The sequence below is a fragment of the Equus przewalskii genome, chromosome 2 (assembly GCF_037783145.1).
Source record: "Equus przewalskii isolate Varuska chromosome 2, EquPr2, whole genome shotgun sequence".
NCBI lineage: Eukaryota > Metazoa > Chordata > Mammalia > Perissodactyla > Equidae > Equus > Equus przewalskii.
This window is the reverse complement of record NC_091832.1, coordinates 75,667,732-75,689,356: the sequence shown is the minus strand read 5'-3', so window position 1 is coordinate 75,689,356 and position 21,625 is coordinate 75,667,732. Positions and strand designations below refer to the sequence as shown.

The window sequence follows — 21,625 nt, the reverse complement described above, 5'->3', positions numbered from 1 at the left end:
AAGTAGACGGACTCCAAAGCCTGGGCACTTAACCACTGCCTTTTTCCATGTTGCCTTTTTTGTTTGTTTGTTTTGTTTTTAATTAATAAACTTTAAAATTTTTTTGGCAGTTTTAGGTTTAAAGAAAAATTGAGCAGAAGATACATAGTTTGCATTTAACTTCCCCCATTCCCCATTAACACCTTGCATTGGTGTGGTACATTTGTTACAGTTGGTGAGCCAGTGTTGGTACATGATTGTTAAAGTCTAGAGTTTACGTTAGAGTTCACTCTTGGTGTTGCACATTCCATGGGTTTTGACAGATGTATAATGACTTTAATTACATTAGCACACAGAATAGTTTCATTGCCCCTCATATCTCCTGTATTCCACTTATTCGTCCCTTCCTCTCTCTTCCTGAGCTCCTGGCAGGCAACCATTGATCTTTTCACTGTCTCTATAGTTTTGCCTTTTCCAGAATGTCACAGTTGTAATCACACAGTATGTTGCCTTTTCAGATTGTCTTCTTTCGCTTAGTAATATGCACTTAAGTTTCCTCCATGTCTTTTCATGGCTAATAGTTTGTTTCTCTGTAGTGCTGAATAATATTCCATTGTATGAATACACCAGTCTGTTTATCCATTTACCTATTGAAGGACATCTTAGGTTTTGATAATAATGAATGAAGCTGCTATAAACATTCATGTGAAGGGTTTTTTAAAAAAATCTTGGATATTTTTTCTTTTTATTTTATAGTGATAAGAACACAACACGAGATATACCCTCTTGACAAATGTTTAAATGTACAATACACTATTATTGACCATAGGTACAATTTTGTACAGCAGATCTCCAGAGCTTATCATGCTTGACTGCAGGTTTTTGTGTGGACATTAATTTTTAATCATTTGGGTAAATACTAGAGAATCCAATTGCTGGATCATATGTTAAGAGTATGTTTAGCTTTGTAAGAAACTGCCAAACTTTCTTCCAAAGGGGCTGTGCCATTTTGCCCTTCCACCAGCAGTGAATGAGAGTTCCTGTTGCTCCATATCCTTGTCGACATTTGATGTTGTCAGTGTTTTGGATTTTGCCATTCTAATAGGTGTGTAGTGGTATCTCTTTGTTTTAATTTGCAAGTCCCTAATGACGTAAGATGTTCAGAATCTTTTCATAGGCGTATTTTCCATCTGTATATCTTCTTTGATAAGGTGTCTGTCCAGATCTTTGGCCTGTTTTTTAGGTGGTTTGTTTTTTTGTTGAGTTTTGAGTTCTTTCTATATTTTGGATACCAGCCCTTTATCAGCTATGTGTTTTGCAAATATTTTCTCCCAGTCTGTTGCTTATCTTTTTATTCCCTCATATTGGCCTTTTAATGTTTCTCATTTATAGCTCTAGCTTGCCTTTTCATGGAGAATGACACTGAAAACGCATTAGCTTGTTTTATAATACCATGGGTCAATCATAAATGAGTACCCTAATGAAAGAGACTATAAAAAGAACTATCTAATATTCAATCAACAAATATTTATACCTATATAGGCCAACACTGGGATTTAGCATACAGCAAGGAAAAACCAAATACTTTAGGAGTATGCTGTCTACTGGGGAATACAGACAACTAAATGGGACTTTGATGTTTATGTCATTTTTTTGGTCATATAGTCATAAATGGTCATAATGGTCATAAATTTTAGTCAAATGATTTTATGATTTTTGAGATATTTGCCATACTCAGAAAAACCTTTTCAAATCCAAGATTCTAAAAAAGGTTGCCAGTGTTTTCCCTGTAATCTTTTGTGTGTGTGTAATTGTAAATGTTCTTTTTTTAGTAACAGTTTTATTGAGATATAAGTCACATACCATACAATTCACACCATCTAAAGTGTCCATTTTAACTGCTTTTACTGTATTCACAGAGTTGTGCAACCATCACCACAATCTATTTTAGAATATTTTCAGCACCCCAAAAAGAAACCTCATACCCATTAGTAGTCACTCCCCAACCCCTCCAGCCCTAGGTAACAACTAATCTACTTTCTGTCTCTATTCTTGATATTTCATATAGATGGAATATTTCGTATACATGAAATCATGTCTATTCTAGGTAGCTCATATATGTGGAATCATGTAATATGTGGTCTTTGTGGCTGGCTTCTTTCACTTAGCATAATGTTTTAAAGTTTCATCCATGTTATAGCATATATCACTACTTAATTTCTTTTTATTGCAGAATAATATTCCATTGTATGGATATATCACTTTTTAATTATTCACTCACTAATAGACATTTGGGTTGTTTCCACTTTCTGGCTGTTATGAATAACGTAGCTATGAACATCGTGTACAAGTTTTTGTGTGGACATAGGTTTTCATTTATCCTATGAGCGAGTCACGTGGAAACTCTATGTGTAACATTTTGAGGAACTGCCAGACTGTTTACCAAAGTGGCTGTACTATTTTACATTCCCACCAGCAGTGTGTGAGGGTTCCAATATCTCCACATGCTGGTCAACACTTGTTATTATCTGTACTATTGATTATAGCCATCCTAGTGGATATAAAGTGATATCTCCCTTGTGGTTTTAATTTGTATTTCTCTGACGGTTAGTGATGTTGAGCATCTTTTCATGCACTTATTGGCTATTTGTATATCTCCTTTGGAGAAATGTCTATTCAGATCTTTTGCCTGTTTTTTAATTTGGTTGGTTGTCTTTTTATTATTAGAAATGAGTTCTATCTAGTGGTAGATACAGGTCCTTTATCAGATATACAATTTGCAAATGTTTTCTCCCATTCCATGGGTTATCTTTTCACTTTCTTGATAGTATCCTTTGAAGCACAAAAGATTTTAATTTTGATGAAATACAGTTTATTTTCTCTTTTGGTGTCATAGCTAAGAAACCATTGCGTAAGCCAAGGTCACAAAGATTCACACCCATGTGTTTTTTTGAAAAATTTTATAGTTTTACCTCTTACCTTTAGGTCTTTGGTCCCTTTTGAGTTAACTTTTATATTACCATAATCTTTATTTTTTAACTTTATTTTGAAATAATTTTAGACTTATGGAAGAGTTGCAAAGATAGCACAGAGAGTCCCCATATACCTTCCACCCAGCTTAACTTCTTACATAACCATGGTATAATTATCAAAACTAAGAAATTAACATTGATGCAATACCATTAGTTAAACTACAGATTTATTCATACTTCCTTTTTCTGTTCCAGTATCCAATCCAAGGCACCACATTGCTTTTAGCTCTCATGCCTCCTTAGTCTACTTCAGTGTGACATTTCCTCTGTCTTGTCTTGTCTCTCATGACCTTCACACTTTAGATGTGTACTAGCCAGGCATTTTGTAGAATGTCCCTCAATCTGAGTTTGTCTCACGATTTCTCATGATTCGACTGAGGTTATAGATTTGGGGGTTATAGATTTGTGAAGAGCCCTGCTCATTACATCATATGAGGGAATATGTGATACTAACATGTCTTATTGCTGGTAATGTTAAACATGATCACTTAGTTAAAGTGTCTGTCATATTTCTCCACTCTAAAGTTAATATTTTTCCCCTTCCGTACTCTACTTATTGGAAGCTAGTCACAAGTCCAGCCTACACTCAAAAGCAGGAGAATCAAATTATTTGTGGATCACCATAACCTTATGTACTCTGACTGTCTTTGTTAAAAATCATTGACCAAATGAAATTCATTTTGATATAAGGAGAGAAGTATGCTTTTTTCCAAATGACTTTCTACCTATCTCTGCACCATTTAATGAGTAACCATCTCTTCTCCTTGATTTGAAATAGCATTTTTATTCTATTCCAGATCCTTATGTGTATTCTGTCTATTTCTGAACTCTTTATTCTGTTCATTTGATTATTCTATTCTTCTCCTGTAACAGACTTTTAATTATTATAGCTCTAAGTATAAGATTTTGTATCTGTCAGGGCTAGGGAGGATTCTCTGTCCTTTTTTCATGATGGAAAGGCTTATCGAGAATAGTACTAGAGAAGGGTACCAAAAATTGAAGATATAGGAGGAAGTGAGGGTATCAGATGGAGGAATGTCCCTAAGAAGATGAGAGGGATAAGCCTCATCATCCATGTGGGAGGATTAATCTAAGTGAGGAGAAGAGATGCATCTTCTATTATAACCTGAGAGAATGAACAAAGGATGGACACAAATACACATTACATTAGAGGTTGTTGCCGAAGAACTGAGAAAGTTCGCCACTAGTTGCTTCTGTCTTTCTATGAGGTTTGATGTGCTAGGGTATCTGCTCCAGGTGAGGATCGGGGGAGGTAGAGGTGAAGGTTTAAGGACAACAGAGGTTTAATGAACAGTCTTGCAGATAAATCTTTGCACACTTTTATTTTCATAAAATGCTATCTACTAACTCAAAGAATATATAATTTTTAAGCTCTCAGAAGATATTGCCATTTGGGAGAGTCAACATAATTTAAAAAGAAGCTGACCATAAAACCCAGTTTGTCCACCTTGTCGCAGGGTAATCATTAACACTGCCCCTTATTACTCTCAAAACTATCCAGTTTGGATAATAAATTATATAGTCATCCTGCTTAGAGGTTAGGCTTGACATAAGCTAACTTGAATAAATTTGTTTATTAGATACTTTAAAAATATAATTTGAAAACATTGCTTTATGAGAAAAAGTTAACTGAATTGTTCATCTAGGAGAGTACAATCTTTTTCAGTTTATGTCACAACTAATGGATGGCTCTACAGCACAGAAGTAACTATTCACTGAATGTCTGCAGTGTTGATATTGTCAGAATATGAACAAGTTTCCAAATGTATTTCCAAAGGCATCACGTGGAATCATGCAATTTCAGGTCAAGAAGGTACCTTAGAGATCATCTAGTGACTTTTTTCTTTTTTGGATGAGGAAACTGAAATCTAGAGAAGTTCAGTGATTTGTTTAAGGTCTTAAGGCTAATTAATAGAAAACTGACCAGAAACCAGATCTGATCCCCAATCCTAGATTTTTTTTCTTTTAAAAAAATGTTCTTGGGGCCGACCCGGTGGCGCAGCAGTTAGTGCACACATTCCACTTTGGTGGCCTGGGGTTCGCCAGTTCGGATCCCAGGTGTGGACCTACCCACCACTTGGCAAGCCATGCTGTGGCAGGCATCCCGCATATAAAGTGGAGGAAGATGAGCATGGATGTTAGCTCAGGGCCAGTCTTCCTCAGCAAAAAGAAGAGGATTGGTGGCAGATTTTAGCTCAGGGCTAATCTTCCTAAAAAAAAAAAAAATTTCAGTCTATTCCTGAGGAAAACTAGTTGAAAACAATAATAATCATGTTCATAATTTTTGTGCAGCATATCAGTGCTTTCATGCCTTAAAAATTAAGAAAGATTATCTACCTCTGTGTGCTACAAGATGGTCTTCAACTTCTGTTGTACCTCGAATTACTACCCATTATACTGTTTGTCCTCGGGATAAGGACAAGCGATGGGAAGGTAAGAATTTGTGTAGAATTGTTGAGACTTTTCTAGATACTTTGTATCATTTTGTGGAGGGAAATATATTTTTCACGATAGTATAAAATCATCTAATAATATTTTATATTTTTTACCAAATCTATTACATATTAATATTTACATAAGCAAATATTTGCTAAATTTATAATAATCTCAAAGCAAAGACAAAGTTGGTTTATGGAAGCTAAAATAAGATATGCGCTGGAACAGAACCTAAGAGAACATCCAACTAATACAATAATATACTTTGTATGATTCTCATGCAAAGCAGAGGTGCAAGTTCTGCAAATAGTGCTCTAAAACATATACGTATTTGTACCTAGCATGTGATTTTATCAGGTCGTATTCACCCCAGAATTTTTACGTATTTTTTTAACCATGTTTTTCCTCCCAGGAGTCAACATGGAGAGGTTCGCGGAAGAAGCAGATGTAGTAATAGTGGGTGCAGGCCCTGCAGGGCTCTCTGCAGCTATTCGTCTAAAGCAGTTGGCTACTAAACAGGAAAAGGACATCCGTGTGTGTCTAGTGGAGAAGGCTGCTCAGATAGGAGCTCATACTCTCTCAGGGGCTTGCCTTGATCCATGTGGTTTTGAAGAACTGTTCCCAGACTGGAAAGAGAAGGGAGTATGAAAAATTGTTCTTTATACAAAGTCTAATCTTTACTCTCTCTGTTTCCAAATTACCGAAACAAGGAAAACCCTTTTCATGTAATTCTCTCTCTTAAAGGTAATTAGAGACTTTTTTAATTTAAAAAGGGCTAAAAAAGATTAAATCCTATCAAATATAGTTATAATTTTAAGATATTAACTCATATTTCTATATAATGCCTTCTACATGTTGTATTTATGTGCTGGATTTATAAGAAGGCATTATCTTGAGAAGCCCTTTGAATATTTGTACCAAATAAAATACAGCATTTTGATTTTGAAGGTATTTCCTAACTTATTCCATAGGTGTTTATATCATTATTCTTAATAAAGTGTTATATAAAATTTCCTGGCATTGCGATATGTAAAACCAAAATGGATAATCTAATTTAATTTTCTAAAGAAATAATTTAATATGGCCTCCCATAACCTAAGCAGAAAAGGCACTGGTATGATATGCAGAGGACCAAATGCTAGTTTTACTGCTCTCATAATTTGTATGACCTTGGTCAAAAATCTCACACTCTGTATATTTCAGTTTTTTCTTCTTTTAAAATGGGTTATATTACACCTGTCCTATCTTCAAGGTTGGAGTATTCACTGTCTGTGAATATATGTTGTAAGGGGCAAAAAATTATGTAACTATCTTCTGTATTCTTTCCAAATGGAGTAAATTGAATTCCAAAAATTTCATCTATGCTTTTGTTTCTAAAATATCATACTCCTTTAAGCTAGAAATAATTTAATTGTGCCTAACTAACTTTCTCTTTTAATATGTCAGAAATAGGTATCATGGAATTATTATTGTCATAATATCAGTTCTAATAGAAAAAGTTTTTCAAATCAGAGCCCTATATAGGCAGATACAGTCCATTACACACATGTTAATTGTCTTTATCCAAGGGAAAATAAAACTTGTCTTATGTTTTCCTCGAGCAGGAAGTTACAATTTGAGGGAGGGACCTAGGCTAAACTCCCAGAGAGACAAGGAGACAGGGTGCCATCCTCCTTGATGTTCACATTTCAAAGATGTCTCCAGTGCCCTCAAGAGAGACATTCCTGGGGAACAAAACTGGCTTATTTAGCTTTTTAAAAGATTCCCATACATCTAATCATGACAGATAAAAACTAGACTTTTGGTGGTGAGCACAATGCAGTCTATACAGAAACTGATATATAATAGTGTACACCTGAAATTACACAATGTTATAAACCACTATGACCTCAATAAAATAATTTAAAAATAACTCCCATACCTCTCAAAGAGACAAAGAAAGGATTTACAGTTCCAAATTTTCTAAAGGAAATGTTGAAAGAAAAGTGAGGGGAGTAGTTCCCTTACCCTTTGATACAGTTTTTTTATTATTTGTATTTAACCTTACAAATATGGACTAAAACGTTTTTCTTTTCTTTCCTTCTTTTGTTTCTAGGCTCCACTTAACACTCCTGTAACAGAAGACAGATTTGGAATTTTAACAGAGAAATACAGAATTCCTGTGCCAATTCTTCCAGGTAAGGTACCATAAATATTCGTAGAATCATGGTATTCCACAGCCAGAAAGAACTATATTTCATCTGGTGAAATCCCTTCCTCTTACAGATGAGAAAACTGAGGCCTAGAGATTTGAAGAACTTACCCAAAGTTATGCAGCTAGCTTGTGGGAAAGCAGAACTAAAGCCAGTTCTTTTATCTTCCAGTCTAGAAGATTTGAGATAGCCTTGTAAGCCAACAAGGAATTTTTAATTTAGTTCTGTAATGTTGTTTTTAGTTGAATAATTAGAACTTTAGACCAAAATTGTGGAAAATAAATTGAAATTTTGGCTATAAGATAATGTGTATACTTATGCAGAAATTATACATTGATTTGAATTTTTAAACTAAATGTTTATGTTTTTGAGATTTTTTATCAATAAAAAGTCAGATTTATAAATTAAGCATATATTTGTAGGTCTTCCAATGAATAATCATGGCAATTACATTGTGCGCTTGGGACATTTAGTAAGCTGGATGGGAGAGCAAGCAGAATCCCTTGGTGTTGAAGTTTACCCTGGTTACGCTGCTGCTGAGGTTTGTAAATTTTTGTTTTTAATATTTATAGGAAGTCACCTGTTTTTCTTTTGAATATAAACCAAGAATGGTACAGAGATAAATAAATATTTTAGAAAGGCCATAGGATTTTAGAATTGCAAAGTTAGAAGGAATCTTGAAAAGATTAATCCAAAGACAACTTGAATTCCTTGTATGGTACCCACATCAGGTGACTGTCCAGTCTATGATTGAACACTGTCCGGGATCGAAAATTCTCTGTCTGATGTTTGAACTGTTGGTAGTACTCTCCTCCTTCTATTGAACAGAAATTTATCTACAGTTTTATACTATACAGAACAAACCTAAGCCCTCTTCCAAGGACAACTGTCCACTTAAAATTATGCCCTGCTCTCTCTCTTCCCCACCTTCACTCTGGAGTTTTTCTTTCCCAGGTTAAATATTCTCAATTCTTTCAACCATCGCGTTACATAGTTTGAGTTCCTCCAGTATTCTCATCGTCCTCCTCTGAATGCGTTCCATTTTTATCCCCTTTATAAAGTGGCACCCAGAATGAATAAACTACTTCAAGCCTAGAGTAGAACAGGGCTATTACCTTCGTTAGTCTAGAAACTGTCCATTAATTCTCTCACAATAACTTCTGGCAACTGTATCACGCTGTTGGTTCTCATTAAGTATTATTGGGGAAATTAATAAAAATAAAATCTCCTGTCAACCCAGAAAAATCACCTCTACAAAATATTAAAAAATAATAGTGATAAAAGTTTTCTTATTGAATTAACATTAAACCAAGACTGCAATGCAAATTGCAGGCAATCTGGTAAGGAGATTGCCAAGAAAGAAATCGCACCCTTTTACATAGCCAGGCAGATAGCATCCGTTACATACCTCTTAACTGTCTTTATCCAATGGAATAATAAGACTTCTTGTTTCTGTTTGACAGCAAGAAGTTAGAGGTTGGAGCCAAGCACCTAGCCCAGATTCCCACAGAGATGGGGAGACAGGATGTCTTCCTCCTTGATGTTCACATTCCAAAGATGTCTCCAAGGCCCCCAAGAAACACGTTTCTGGGATGCAGATTCTAGCAAGAATCTTATTTTGCTTTTAAAAAGATTCCCATATATCTCAGAGACAGAAAAAGAGTTCATAGTTAAAAGTTTTCCAGGGGGCCGAGCCCCATGGCCAAGTGGTTAAAGTTCCATGCACTCCACTTCGGTGGCCCAGAGTTTGCAGGTTTGGATCCTGGGTGCAGACCTACTCCTCTCATCAGCCATGTTTTGGAGGCATCCCAAGTACAAAGTAGGGGAAGATTGGCACAGATGTTAGCTCAGGGCTGTCTTGCTCAAGCAAAAAAAAGCAAAGAGGAGGATTGGCAACAGATGTTAGCAGAGCCAATCTTCTTCACCAAAAAAAAAAGTTTTCTAAAAGAAATGCTGAAAGAACCTTGAAGGGAGGGAGAGTTATCTTGTTTTTGTTACCAGGGAAAATTCAAAAATTTTTGTTTTTACCCTTACAGTAATTTTTTTTTTTTTAGATTGGCACCTGAGCTAACATCTATTGCCAATCTTCTTTTTCTTTTCTCTTTTCCTTCTCCCCAAAGCCCCCAAGTACTTAGTTGTATATTCTAGTTGTAGGTCCTTCTGGTTGTGCTGTGTGGGATGCTGCCTCAGCATGGCTTGATGAGCAGTGCCATGTCTGCACCCAGGATCTGAACCAGCAAAATCCTGGGCCACCGAAGCAGAGCACATGAACTTAACCACTCGGCCTTGGGGCCAACCCCACCCTCACAGTATTGGGTTAGAAAAAATAACCCAATCTTTCCTTCCTCTAAATTTATATTTATTATAAACCACAGTATCACAAGTATGTAAGTCAAATAAAACATATTTTTATGGTACTTGCTATATTATACTTGCTGTTACTCATTTCTGTTTTCCCAGCCCATACATATGCATTTGGTTTTTGGACCCAAATATGGAATCATTGTCAAAGTCACAAGTTGGTGGTTGTGGAATCCATGATCTTTCACTTTTGGAGTACACACACACACACACTCACACTTACAGTCTCTTACACCTCTCCTCTTTTTCCTCCGTTCCTTAAAGATCATTTTCAATAGATTAACCAGGTTTTGGCAGGTTTTTTGGTACTCTGAACCAGACTTCAGGTCTAGTTCATAGCCACATTATACTGTTGATTCGTTTTAGGGTCTCAAAACGTTTATCTCTTTTTTTTCATACTTGTTGCTGCTAATCCTTGTTTTCCTTTGCACTCCCTCACTTTCGTGTAGTCTGTTGTGTGATTCCAGTGTGCATTTTGTACTTTCCTATCCAAAGAGCATTTTCCTCCAGAGAGGAATCAGAAACCAAGTAAGCGTTACAGATTTATTGTTATTTCTCATCCTCAGAGTTATACTTTTGACCCATTTTCCCCATTTCCTCCTTGCTCCAAAAATAAATCACCTTTGCTCTGTCTTCAGCCACTCTCTGTTTTGTTTTGTTTTGTTTTCTTTAATTTTTGGTCTTAACTGATTTGGGATAGAGGCTTTGCTGACGTTCTTTCTTCTCTGTCCACCCACCCAGCTGTTCTTTATTTGTGATAGGCCCTGATCACAGGTTCTGTACACCTTTGCTTTGGTATCTGAACTCTTTAGAGCACTCCTTGTTTAACTTTACTGGTTTCTGTAGTAACCTCCTTAGTCTTTCTCAACAAGGTTGTGGCATGTCTTTCCTTTCCAACTGTTTAACCTGTGTTCTTTTGTACTCTAGAAGTCTCTTAAAAAACACACTCTGTTTTACCTGAACATTTTAAAGCCTGTATTTCTATCGTCTAGAGAACATGTTCACTTTCTAAAAAATCTAAAGCTATTTATTGTTTCTTTTTAAGGTGATTATGAATTCTAAGGTGATAACAAATATGTTTTCATTTTAGGTCCTTTTTCATGAAGATGGTAGTGTAAAAGGAGTTGCCACTAACGATGTAGGGATACAAAAGGATGGAGCACCAAAGGTAAATGTTTTAATAGTTATCTGCTTAACAAACTGGCTAATAAAAACAAGAAAGAATCAACTTAAACTCAATAATTAAGTCTTACTACAAACTGTACATCTATTAAGTGTATTTTAGAATGTAATTGTTAATGGGAAATTTTTCTCTTAATGTTTAAAAAATATAGAAGCATCTTTGAACTAAACAGATTTAAGCAAGTAAATATAACATGTTTAAGAAAGTTAATTTAAAAGATAAAAACATGACTCATACCAATATAAAACAAACACCTTTCAAAGATTTTATTTCACTTATTAATTAATGAGAGAATCAGTAAGATGTTACAACAGGTTCTGAATGAAAAAACATACACCTATGTAGGTCATCAATCATTGCCACCGACATTGCCACTTCTACAATTTTAATTTCTATGAATAGGAATTATTTGCGTTACTATCAGTAATACTGAGTCTCTGACCTGATAGGCCCTCAGTAAGTACTTGTTAACTCAGAGTTCCCCTCCTCTCCACCATTCTTGAACAGATTTGGGAATCTATTCTAGAATCTCCTCCAGCACATCTTCCTGCTTCTCACTACTTCCTGCTTAGGAAGCAAGTGGCAAAGCTTTTGCGTCTTACCTTCTACATTATTGTTCCTTCTGGTGGTTTGATTGGCTCCATCAGATTCACATGAGGTCTTGGGACTCAGCCTGTCCTATAGTAGAGCCCAAGAAGCTGTTTAAACGGCCCTAGGGATTCTGGTGCATAGTCAGGTTTGCAAAAAATCTCTTACTGCTTCTCATAATGATAAAGAATAGGGGCCAACCCGGTGGCATAGTGGTTAAGTTTGTGCAGCCTGGGGTTCGTGGCTTTATATCCCAGGCAAAGACCTACACATTGCTCATCAAGCCATGCTGTGGTGGCATCCCACATACAAAATAGAGGAAGATTGGCACAGATGTTAGCTCAGGGACAGTCTTCCTCAAGAAAAAGAAGAAAATTGGCAGCAATGTTAGCACAGAGCCAATCTTCCTCACCAAAAAGAAAGAAAGAATATTGTTTTTCCTGTATCCTTTCCTAAGTTATGATTATTCTTTTCTATATTGTGATAATTTAATTATAAAATGTTTTATTCTTTTAAAATTTTTATATGTAATGTTAGAAAATTTAAGCACACAGATTCTGATATTTCATTTTTTGTGTCTTCTCATGATATTTGTTCAAATATATATTTTTTGTTCTGTGCTCTGTATTTGTAAAAATATATTTTAAATATTGTATTTATTTAGATATAAAAGCATAGAAGAGTACAGTGAAGTCTTAGTAATTTGAGCTCCAAAGTCTAAATTTTTTTTTTTTTTAAAGATTTTATTTTTTTTTTTCCTTTTTCTCCCCAAAGCCCCCCAGTACATAGTTGTATATTCTTCGTTGTGGGTCCTTCTAGTTGTGGCATATGGGACGCTGTCTCAGCGTGGTTTGATGAGCAGTGCCATGTCCGCGCCCAGGATTCGAACCAACGAAACACTGGGCCGCCTGCAGCGGAGCGCGCGAACTTAACCACTCGACCACGGGGCCAGCCCCTCCAAAGTCTAAATTTTTAAAATAATTATTTTAGTGCCACAAGTTTGGACTGGGGAGAACCAAGGATTCTGTTTACTCTTTTGTTCCATGCTCTATTTAACCCTCCATAGTTAGGCTTTCTTACTGCCGTTTCTCTGAAACATCTCTCGTCACAGTCACAAATACTGCCACCTTGCCAAACCAGTATAGTCTGTTCTCTGTCTTGTCTTACTTTTTTTTTTTCCTTAAAGATTGGCACCTGAGCTAACAAGTGTTGCCAATCTTCTTTTTTTTTTTTTCTGCTTTATCTCCTCAAACCCCCACATACATAGTTGTATATGTTAGTTGCAGGTCCTTCTAGTTGTGGGATGTGGGACGCCACTTCAACGTGGCCTGAGGAGCGGTGCCATGTCCGCGCCCAGAATCCGAACCCTGGGCCGCCGCAACAGAGCACGTGAACTTAACCACTCGGCCACGGAGCCAGCCCTCTGTCTTGTCTTACTTGACCTCCTGGTGGGCAGCACTGACGCTTGAATAACTTCTTCCTTCTTGAAACACTTTCTTGCCTTGGCTCTTCACACCACCTTCTCTTGGTGTTACCAAACCAAAGTGAGTTCGCTTCCTCACAAGTTAAAATCAGATTCTCCACCGGAAGTAGTTATCAAACAAAGTATATTTGCAGCAAATAGAGACCATGCGGAACAGTTTCCAAAATCATGGCTCTCCCTGAGCTCAGGACAGCAGGGGCCTTTTATTTTGGATGGGGAGTGACTATTCAACAGGGAGAGGTGGGTATTCGCTTGCACTGGAAAACATGCTTCCACGTTCATTGCCAGTTATGGTAATAAGGCCTAAGCTCCTCCTGGAGTGGGAGATCTTAGCATTAAAAACAAGGCAAAGGTCATCTCTTGGGCATTTTTCTGCCCATCTCCAGAGCACGGCTCTTGTGGTAGGGTTTAGATTGGTTCACGGTGGTTGGTGATTGCATCTCTTAACATAACAAAAAGAAAAAGAAAACAATTTGGAAAAACAATTAGATGCTTCTGAAACCTCTCTTGAGTCCCTCGGGGGCAATTAGTGGGTGACATTGGTTTTCCTTTTGTTTCACTGGCCCGTCCTGTCACCTTTGCTTGCTTTTCCATGTCCTCCTGTCCTCTGTTGAGGCTCTAGGTCTCAGTGTTGAGTCCTCTGTCTGCATTTTCTCCATAGTGACCAGATCCGGTCACATGGCTTTAACACCTCTTCCCTGAGTCCCAGAATCATATGTCCTACTGCTTATTCCGTGGTTCTGCTCATTTCTAAGAGGATCTGATTGTAAGTTTCAGAGGGTAAGAAACTTGCCCAAGGTCTGACTCTGTTAAGTATTGGGACTGGGATTTGAATAGTACAGGCACTGTAGCTCCAGGGCCTTTCCTTGAACACTAAGGGGCATGTTGCCTCTAAGAGGAAACCTCTAAGCGGTACTGGGAAAACTCTATGTCCATCTGCAAACAGTAGATTTAAACCTTCATTTTTTAAAAAATTCTGATTATTTCTTAAAACAATAAAAAAATCAGAAAGAAATGTAGATTCGTACAATCTAGGGGTAGGGTAAGCCATCCTACTGAGGAAGAAAAAGCTATAAGAGATAGAGGCTTTTTAACTATATAAAAATTAAATACTTCTGTATACCAAAAGAAACACTATAAAGTCTGTGGATAAACAGTAGATTGGGGGGAAAAATGTTTGACCATTTATAATATCAAAGAGCATTTATTAGGGGCCAGCCCCGTGGCCGAGTGGTTAAGTTCACACGCTCCGCTTCAGTGGCCCAGGGTTTCGCTAGTTCAAATCCTGAGTGCAGACGTGGCACTACTCGTCAAGCCATGCTGAGGCGGCGTCCCACATGCCACAACTAGAAGGACCCACAACTAAAAATACACAACTATGTACTGGGGGGCTTTGGGAGAAAAAGGAAAACTAAAATCTTTAAAAAAAAGGAGTACTTATTAATTGATGAGAGAAAAAGACAACATGTTAGGAAAATGGGCAGAATCGAAAGAATTGACGGTTCACAGAAGGGCCAATCCAGGTGGTCACTAATCGTAAGGAAAGACTCTTAAATACCCTTCTTCAGAATCCACAGCTTAAATGTAATTTCTTTAAACAGGCCTTTTCTCTCCACTCAATCCAGAATTGCTCCCTTCTACTATTCTCTCTCGTAGCAGCCTGTGCTTTCTTTCATAGCACTGAATCGTAATTTGTAATTATATACTCATGTATTTTATTTACTGTCTGCCTGAGGGAAAGGAACACGTCTTATTTATTCATCTCTGTATTCCCACTGCCTAGCACAGAACCTAGCACACTGTTGGTATTCATTTAATATTTCTTGAATCAAAAAGAAGATGCTGAAAACTGGAAAGCCACATGTAAAAGAATGAAAATTGACCATTCTTTTTCACCATTCACCAAAATAAACTCAAAATGGATTAAAGACCTAAAGGTGAGACCTGAAACCATAAGGCTTCTGGAAGAAAACGTAGGCAGTACACTCTTTGACATCAGTATTAAAAGGATCTTTTCAGACACCATGCCTTCTCAGAGAAGGGAAACAATAGAAAGAATAAACAAATGGGACTTCATCAGATTAAAGAGCTTCTTCAAGGCAAATGAAAACAGGATTGAAACAAAAAAACAACCCACTAACTGGGAAAAAATATTTGCAAGTCATATATCTGACAAAGGCTTAATATCCTTAATATATAAAGAACTCTCACAACTCAATCACAAAACATCAAACAACCCAATCAAAAAATGGGCTGGAGACATGAACAGACATTTCTCCAAAGAAGATATAGTGATGGCCAATAGGCACATGAAAAGATGCTCATCTTCGCTGATCATCAGGGAAATGCAAATCAAAACTACACTAAGATATCACCTTACACCCGTTAGAATGACAAAAATATCTAAAACCAATAGCAACAAATGTTGGAGAGGTTGCGGAGAAAAAGGAACCCTCAAGCAATCCCAAAAAGTCCTGTGCACCCCAATGTTTATTGCAGCACTGTTTACAATAGCCAAGACGTGGAAGCAACCTAAGTGCCCATCAACAGACGAATGGATAAAGAAGATGTGGTACATATATACAATGGAATACTACTCAGCTGCAAAACAGAACAAAATCATTCCATTTGCAATAACATGGATGGACCTTGAGAGAATTATGTTAAGTGAAATAAGCCAGCAAGAGAAAGATAATCTGTGTATGACTCCACTCATATGAGGAATTTAAAACTATGGACCAAGAACAGTTTAGTGGATACCAGGGGAAAGGTGGGGTGGGGGGTGGGCACAAAGGGTGAAGTGGTGCACCTACAACATGACTGACAAACATTAATGTACAATTGAAATTTCACAAGATTGTAACCTATCAATAACTCAATAAAAAAAAAAAAAGAAGATGCTGAGAACAGTAGTCAGGGAAATGCAAATTAAAATAGCAGTCAGTTATCACTACACTTAGCAAAATGTAAAAGGAACAGTTATATCTATCACTAGCTGAACTATAGGGAAAAGGGTCTTCTTATACACTGCTGGTGGAATTATTAATTGCTTCAGGCTTTTTGGAAGGCAATCTCGTAATATCTAGTAAGATAAAAATTGATGTGCCCTTTTATCCAACAGTGCCACTCCTGGGAATCTATCTTACAGGAATAAAAGCACCACTATTATAGGGATATATATAGAAGGGTGTATGTTTTGTAACATTGTTTATAGTTGCAAATAAACTGGAAACACAGTGAATGGCTATTATCCATTCGCAGAATGGCTGAATAACCTATGGTATTTCCACATGGACTACTACCCAGCCCTTAAAGAGAAGATTTGAGCTATACAGTGACTTCAAAAGATTTCCATGAAGTGTTATTAAGTGAGAAAAGTAAGATACAGAAGAGTTTGTTATATTATCCTTTTTTTGTAAAATAAACTAAGACCCAAAAAAGTTTGAGTATATGTGAATATCTCAGTATGTATGTGTGTATATATATTTGGGTAAAACTGTATATACTATGCTCTTAACATGGTTTGTGGATGAGTGACGTGTAATAAGAGGAAGGAGACAAGAACAAAATAAAAATGTACTGAGGATATGTGAGGATTTTTCTAGGATATGTGTGCACGTGCAATATACATGTATGCATATATATGACATGAATAAGCATTTCACAAGAAAAAATAGAAGTTACTAATAAACATGTGAAAGATGTTCAATTCTAGAACAAAGATATTGAATTAATAATGAAACAATTTTTACCATTCAGACTGAGGATATTTAGCATCAAGGATATTCATCCAAGCAATGCTTACAATAGTGAAACACTGGAACAACCTAAATGTCCAACTATTGAGAATTTGTTGAAAAATTAGCAGAATCTATGCAAGCATTAAAAATGAATGCTTTATTTGGTATAAATTGCCTTAGGCAAATCACTTTATAATATAATGTGAAAACAGTCATAAAACAGTTTTCATTGTAAACCTATTTTTTTAATGAATGTGTCTGCATACACACATACATGCAAATATATGAAAAGAGAAATATCAGGAAAGGTATATTTCATAGAGACTTTCTTGATTATTCTGTATTCCTTTATTCAGTAATTTTCTTGAATACCTACCATGTGCCAAACATAAGTGCAAAATACAGACAGCAAAAGAAAGAGAAAGACTTTGTGACTTTTTTTCTTTGGAAAAAGCATTTCAGTTTTACAGAATACGTTCAGCAATAGAGTACAAGTAAAATTAAAGGGAAAAAAGCAAGTAGCTAAAGAGTATATTTAGTATGATCCTATTTGTGTTAGAAGGATTTAAATAGGCTCTACTGTAGTTTTTTATTCATGAAATTGTCTGGCGTGATTCACGAGAAAGCTGTTAATGGTGTTTTCCGATTCAAATGATAGGTCTGGAAAATAACGAATAGTGGGGACATGGCCTTTCCCTTTTCACTTTATTTGTAGAGAATATTTTTAGCATGAGCATGCTTTATTTGCTTTGTTAATTCTTAAAACTTAACCATTCAGTCAAGTACTTTTGAAGTGAAAAAGAAAAATATAACAGACACAAAATATATAATAAAATTTAAATTGGATTCTACTTACAACAGTACTCTCAGTTTTACTTCTGAGATTATATATTTGCACTGTCTATACCTGAATCATAGTTCTATTCAAAACTGACCAGGGGGCTGGCCCGGTGGCACAGCAGTTAAGTGCACACGTTCCACTTCTAGGCGGCCCGGGGTTCACCGGTTCGGATCCCAGGTGCGGACATGGCACCGCTTGGCACACCATACTATGGTAGGCGTCCCACGTATAAAGTAGAGGAAGATAGGCATGGATGTTAGCTTAGGGCCAGTCTTCCTCAGCAAAAAGAGGAGGATTGGCAGTAGTTAGCTCAGGGCTAATCTTCCTCAAAAAAAAATGACCAGAATCTGAATATTTTTTGACTTGTCAAATGTTATAATTTAACATGTTTTGTTTTTTAGACAACATTTGAGAGAGGGCTAGAACTACATGCCAAAGTCACAATTTTTGCAGAGGGTTGCCACGGACATCTAGCCAAGCAACTGTATAAGAAGTTTGATTTGAGGGCCAATTGTGAACCCCAAACCTATGGAATTGGACTGAAGGAGGTATCGTGGTTTGTTTTTGCAATTTTAATTTTGAAAGAGGGAGCTTAAATTCATTTGTATTATCATATGTACTTTATAATATTGATCTAATTTTACAGTTGTTATATTTCTCATTGACTTGAGATGTTCATTATGACTGAAAATATTTGGGATATTTTTCAAGGGGCTAGAAAATATTACTAATCAAATTCATTAACTAAATTGTGTCTACATGTTGTAATTGTTTTATCAAATGTTGCTTGAAATAAGTGTTGAACTTGAAAAAATTTGTAACATTGATTTTTTTTTCATTGTAATGCCATCTGCCCTAATAGGATTTGACCTCTTACCCATATGCTGTTTGTAGGATGACCACATCCTACAAGAATTATTTATTTAAAATTGTAATGTGAGATTTAGCTTATGAAATACACACTCAGCCATAGTATATTGATCTGTAACCTAAAATTTAATTAGGCTTAAGTGTTGTATATTTTCTCAGTTTACCCAATTTCTAGTCTATTTTCCCAAACCTTAGGCTTATTAGAGTGTAAAAGTGTCATTATAACCCTTTTGTTTAAATATTTAGGGCAAAGCTCGGAAAAATTCAAATTCTCTATATAACTAGATTCATTATATTGTGAATAAGGGCTTAATAGTTTTGGTAGATTGCACATAATATTATCTGACTGCAAATAGTGTGTGATTTTTAGATAATATTTCAGATAGAAATTGTTTAAAATTTAAAACTTAGCATTATGAAAATAGGATGAACAATTTGCTTCAATTGGGGAGGGAGGAGTACAGGGGGGAGGAAACTGTTTTATTGAAGAATGACATATGTGGTGTAAAGTGACAGATCTTAAGTGTACAGCTCACTTTTTATAAGGTGAACACATCCGTATAACCAAAATATGGAACATCACCAGCCCCCCACAAGTTTCCCTCATCTCTTCAGCGGTGTTTCCTGTAATCCCATGGAAAGTCTTACCAATTTGAGAATCTAATTATTGTTTTAAAGAGTGTATAACTTTTTTGACCTGTTTCTTTACTCTGATTCCCCAAGCTGCAATTTGATGTAATTTTCTTTAATATTTGAAGTACTTTTTTTGTGTTTCTCTTGTTACAGTTTTTCACTTGTCATTTTCATAAACAAGACGTAAAACTTGGAAGGTTTTATACATTCTAGTGACATAAAAAATTTAAATAACACTCTAGGACCTTTTTTCTTTTAGTTATGGCTTATTGATGAAAAGAAGTGGAAACCCGGGAGAGTAGATCACACTGTTGGTTGGCCCTTGGACAGACATACTTATGGAGGCTCTTTCCTCTATCATTTAAATGAAGGTGAACCCTTGATAGCTCTTGGTTTTGTGGTAAGTTATATCCCTATTATGAAAAGTTCTACTCTTAGAGTCATTGGGCCATCAGTGTTATAAAACGACAGTTTTGAATCTGGAGAATGTCAAATGCTTTTCATTTAAAGCTTACTTTCTAATTTTATCAATATGTAAAGTGCTTATGGCTATTATACACATTCGTTTACTTAAACTCATAGCGTTAGCAATAGTGGCTACTCCATGCTAGGCACTGTGCTAGATGCTTTGCTGAGAATTCTAAGTTTCCTAACAATCCTATGAAGTAGGGGAATCCTTATTTTACTGATGGGAAACTGAAGTCCAAACAAGTTAAGCTTTACCACATATGCACATTAAACAATGGAGGCAGGGTTCATGCCTGAACCTGTCTGACTTTAAAACCCACTTCTGCTATGGCATGCTTCTGCTGAAAATAAAATCAGCACTGGGTTTGAATGTATAACTTTTAAAAAGCATGAAACATTTTCTCCTTTTTTGGCCACCTGCATCTTTGCAGTAAATTATGTCTTGAACATTAGAAGGAATGGAAAAATAACATGAGTTTCTGCACTTTGCAGTGGTGGCAGCTTTATGGTTTAGTGTCATGATTAGACTTGTGTATGACACATTGTTAAGTGTTTGCATCACTGGTGTGTTATGACATCCAGCCAAGTGTTCCGTGCATCACCTTTGTGTAGTTATTCCAGTAACTTAATCTTCTCAAAGCAAAAAAGGTTTGGGTATTAGTTTCAGCACTGGGATAATGCCTCATAAAGTGTCATCTTCTGTATTTCTCTAACCCTCTTTTTCTCGAAGTGCGATTACATCCTGTTTCTTCATTTTTGCCTCAGTAGTACAGCATGTAGATTAGTTTATATTTAGAGTTGGTATTGATAAATGAATAATAAATAATTACAACTCCTTTTGTAGAAACATAATGTGAGATGCTTACCTACAAATATTTTTTAATTTGGACTTCTATTTACAAACCACAATGGTTTGTTAATATATTCTAAATTTTTAAAGTTTTGCCAATTATAAACACATGGTATCTTTTTGTTTACCCTTTCTTTTTCAAACAGATTTTATTTAGTTAGTTATTTAAATTTGGGTTACTGCATATATTTATCCAAATACTTTTGAGTACATGTTTTCTGATAAATATTGCTCACATTTTAGTTTGATTTAATTTGAAATAAAAATGTCTCATTGCATAAATATATCATATTTAAATATAAAAATTTTAAGGTTGGTCTAGACTATCAAAATCCATACCTGAGTCCATTTAGAGAGTTCCAGAGGTGGAAACACCATCCCAGCATTCAGCCAACATTGGAAGGTGGAAAAAGGATTGCATATGGAGCCAGAGCTCTCAATGAAGGTGGCCTTCAGGTAACTCTTCCAACTTTTTTATTCTTTATTTCTGTGTTATAAATTCAGCATTGAAAATATAATGTAACAAATTTAGATAAAGATTAGAAAATTAGCCCATAGGAAGAAAAGCTGAAGAATTAAGGAAAGCACCTAGTGTTTATAAATCTATGTCACATAATAGCTAAATAAATTATACCATGAGTTTAGTTTTAAGAATATATTGATCTCTAAAGATAAATTCATCAGCTTTTTTTTTGTTTGTTGGTTTGTTTTTAATCAGAAAATAAAATCTATGTGATCCAAAATATATTTCCCTTTATTCCGTAGCTGCCAGGAAACTCAAAGGCAAATTCAGTTTTCAGCAAAGATAATTAATTCATCCCAACTACCCAGTAACATCCATGCCTTTAATTGTCCTACTTTAGTATATGTTCAAAATAAATCTTATCAAATGCAGATAATATGTTCAGTATATACTAATTAAACAAAGAAATAAGACCTAGATAGCTA

The 21,625-nt window shown here is 35.8% G+C and overlaps 1 protein-coding gene across 1 annotated transcript in view; it reads left to right on the top strand.

Annotated features, from left to right (window-relative positions):
• ETFDH (electron transfer flavoprotein dehydrogenase) overlaps positions 1 to 21,625 on the top strand; it is a 33,155-nt gene that overhangs the window by 2,958 nt on the left and 8,572 nt on the right. The window contains exons 2-9 of the mRNA XM_008522686.2: positions 5,325 to 5,465; positions 5,881 to 6,110; positions 7,564 to 7,645; positions 8,083 to 8,201; positions 11,112 to 11,189; positions 18,258 to 18,404; positions 19,619 to 19,759; positions 20,990 to 21,133. Coding sequence (XP_008520908.1) covers positions 5,325 to 5,465; positions 5,881 to 6,110; positions 7,564 to 7,645; positions 8,083 to 8,201; positions 11,112 to 11,189; positions 18,258 to 18,404; positions 19,619 to 19,759; positions 20,990 to 21,133 — 1,082 coding nt within the window. The remainder of the gene's footprint in view (positions 1 to 5,324; positions 5,466 to 5,880; positions 6,111 to 7,563; positions 7,646 to 8,082; positions 8,202 to 11,111; positions 11,190 to 18,257; positions 18,405 to 19,618; positions 19,760 to 20,989; positions 21,134 to 21,625) is intronic.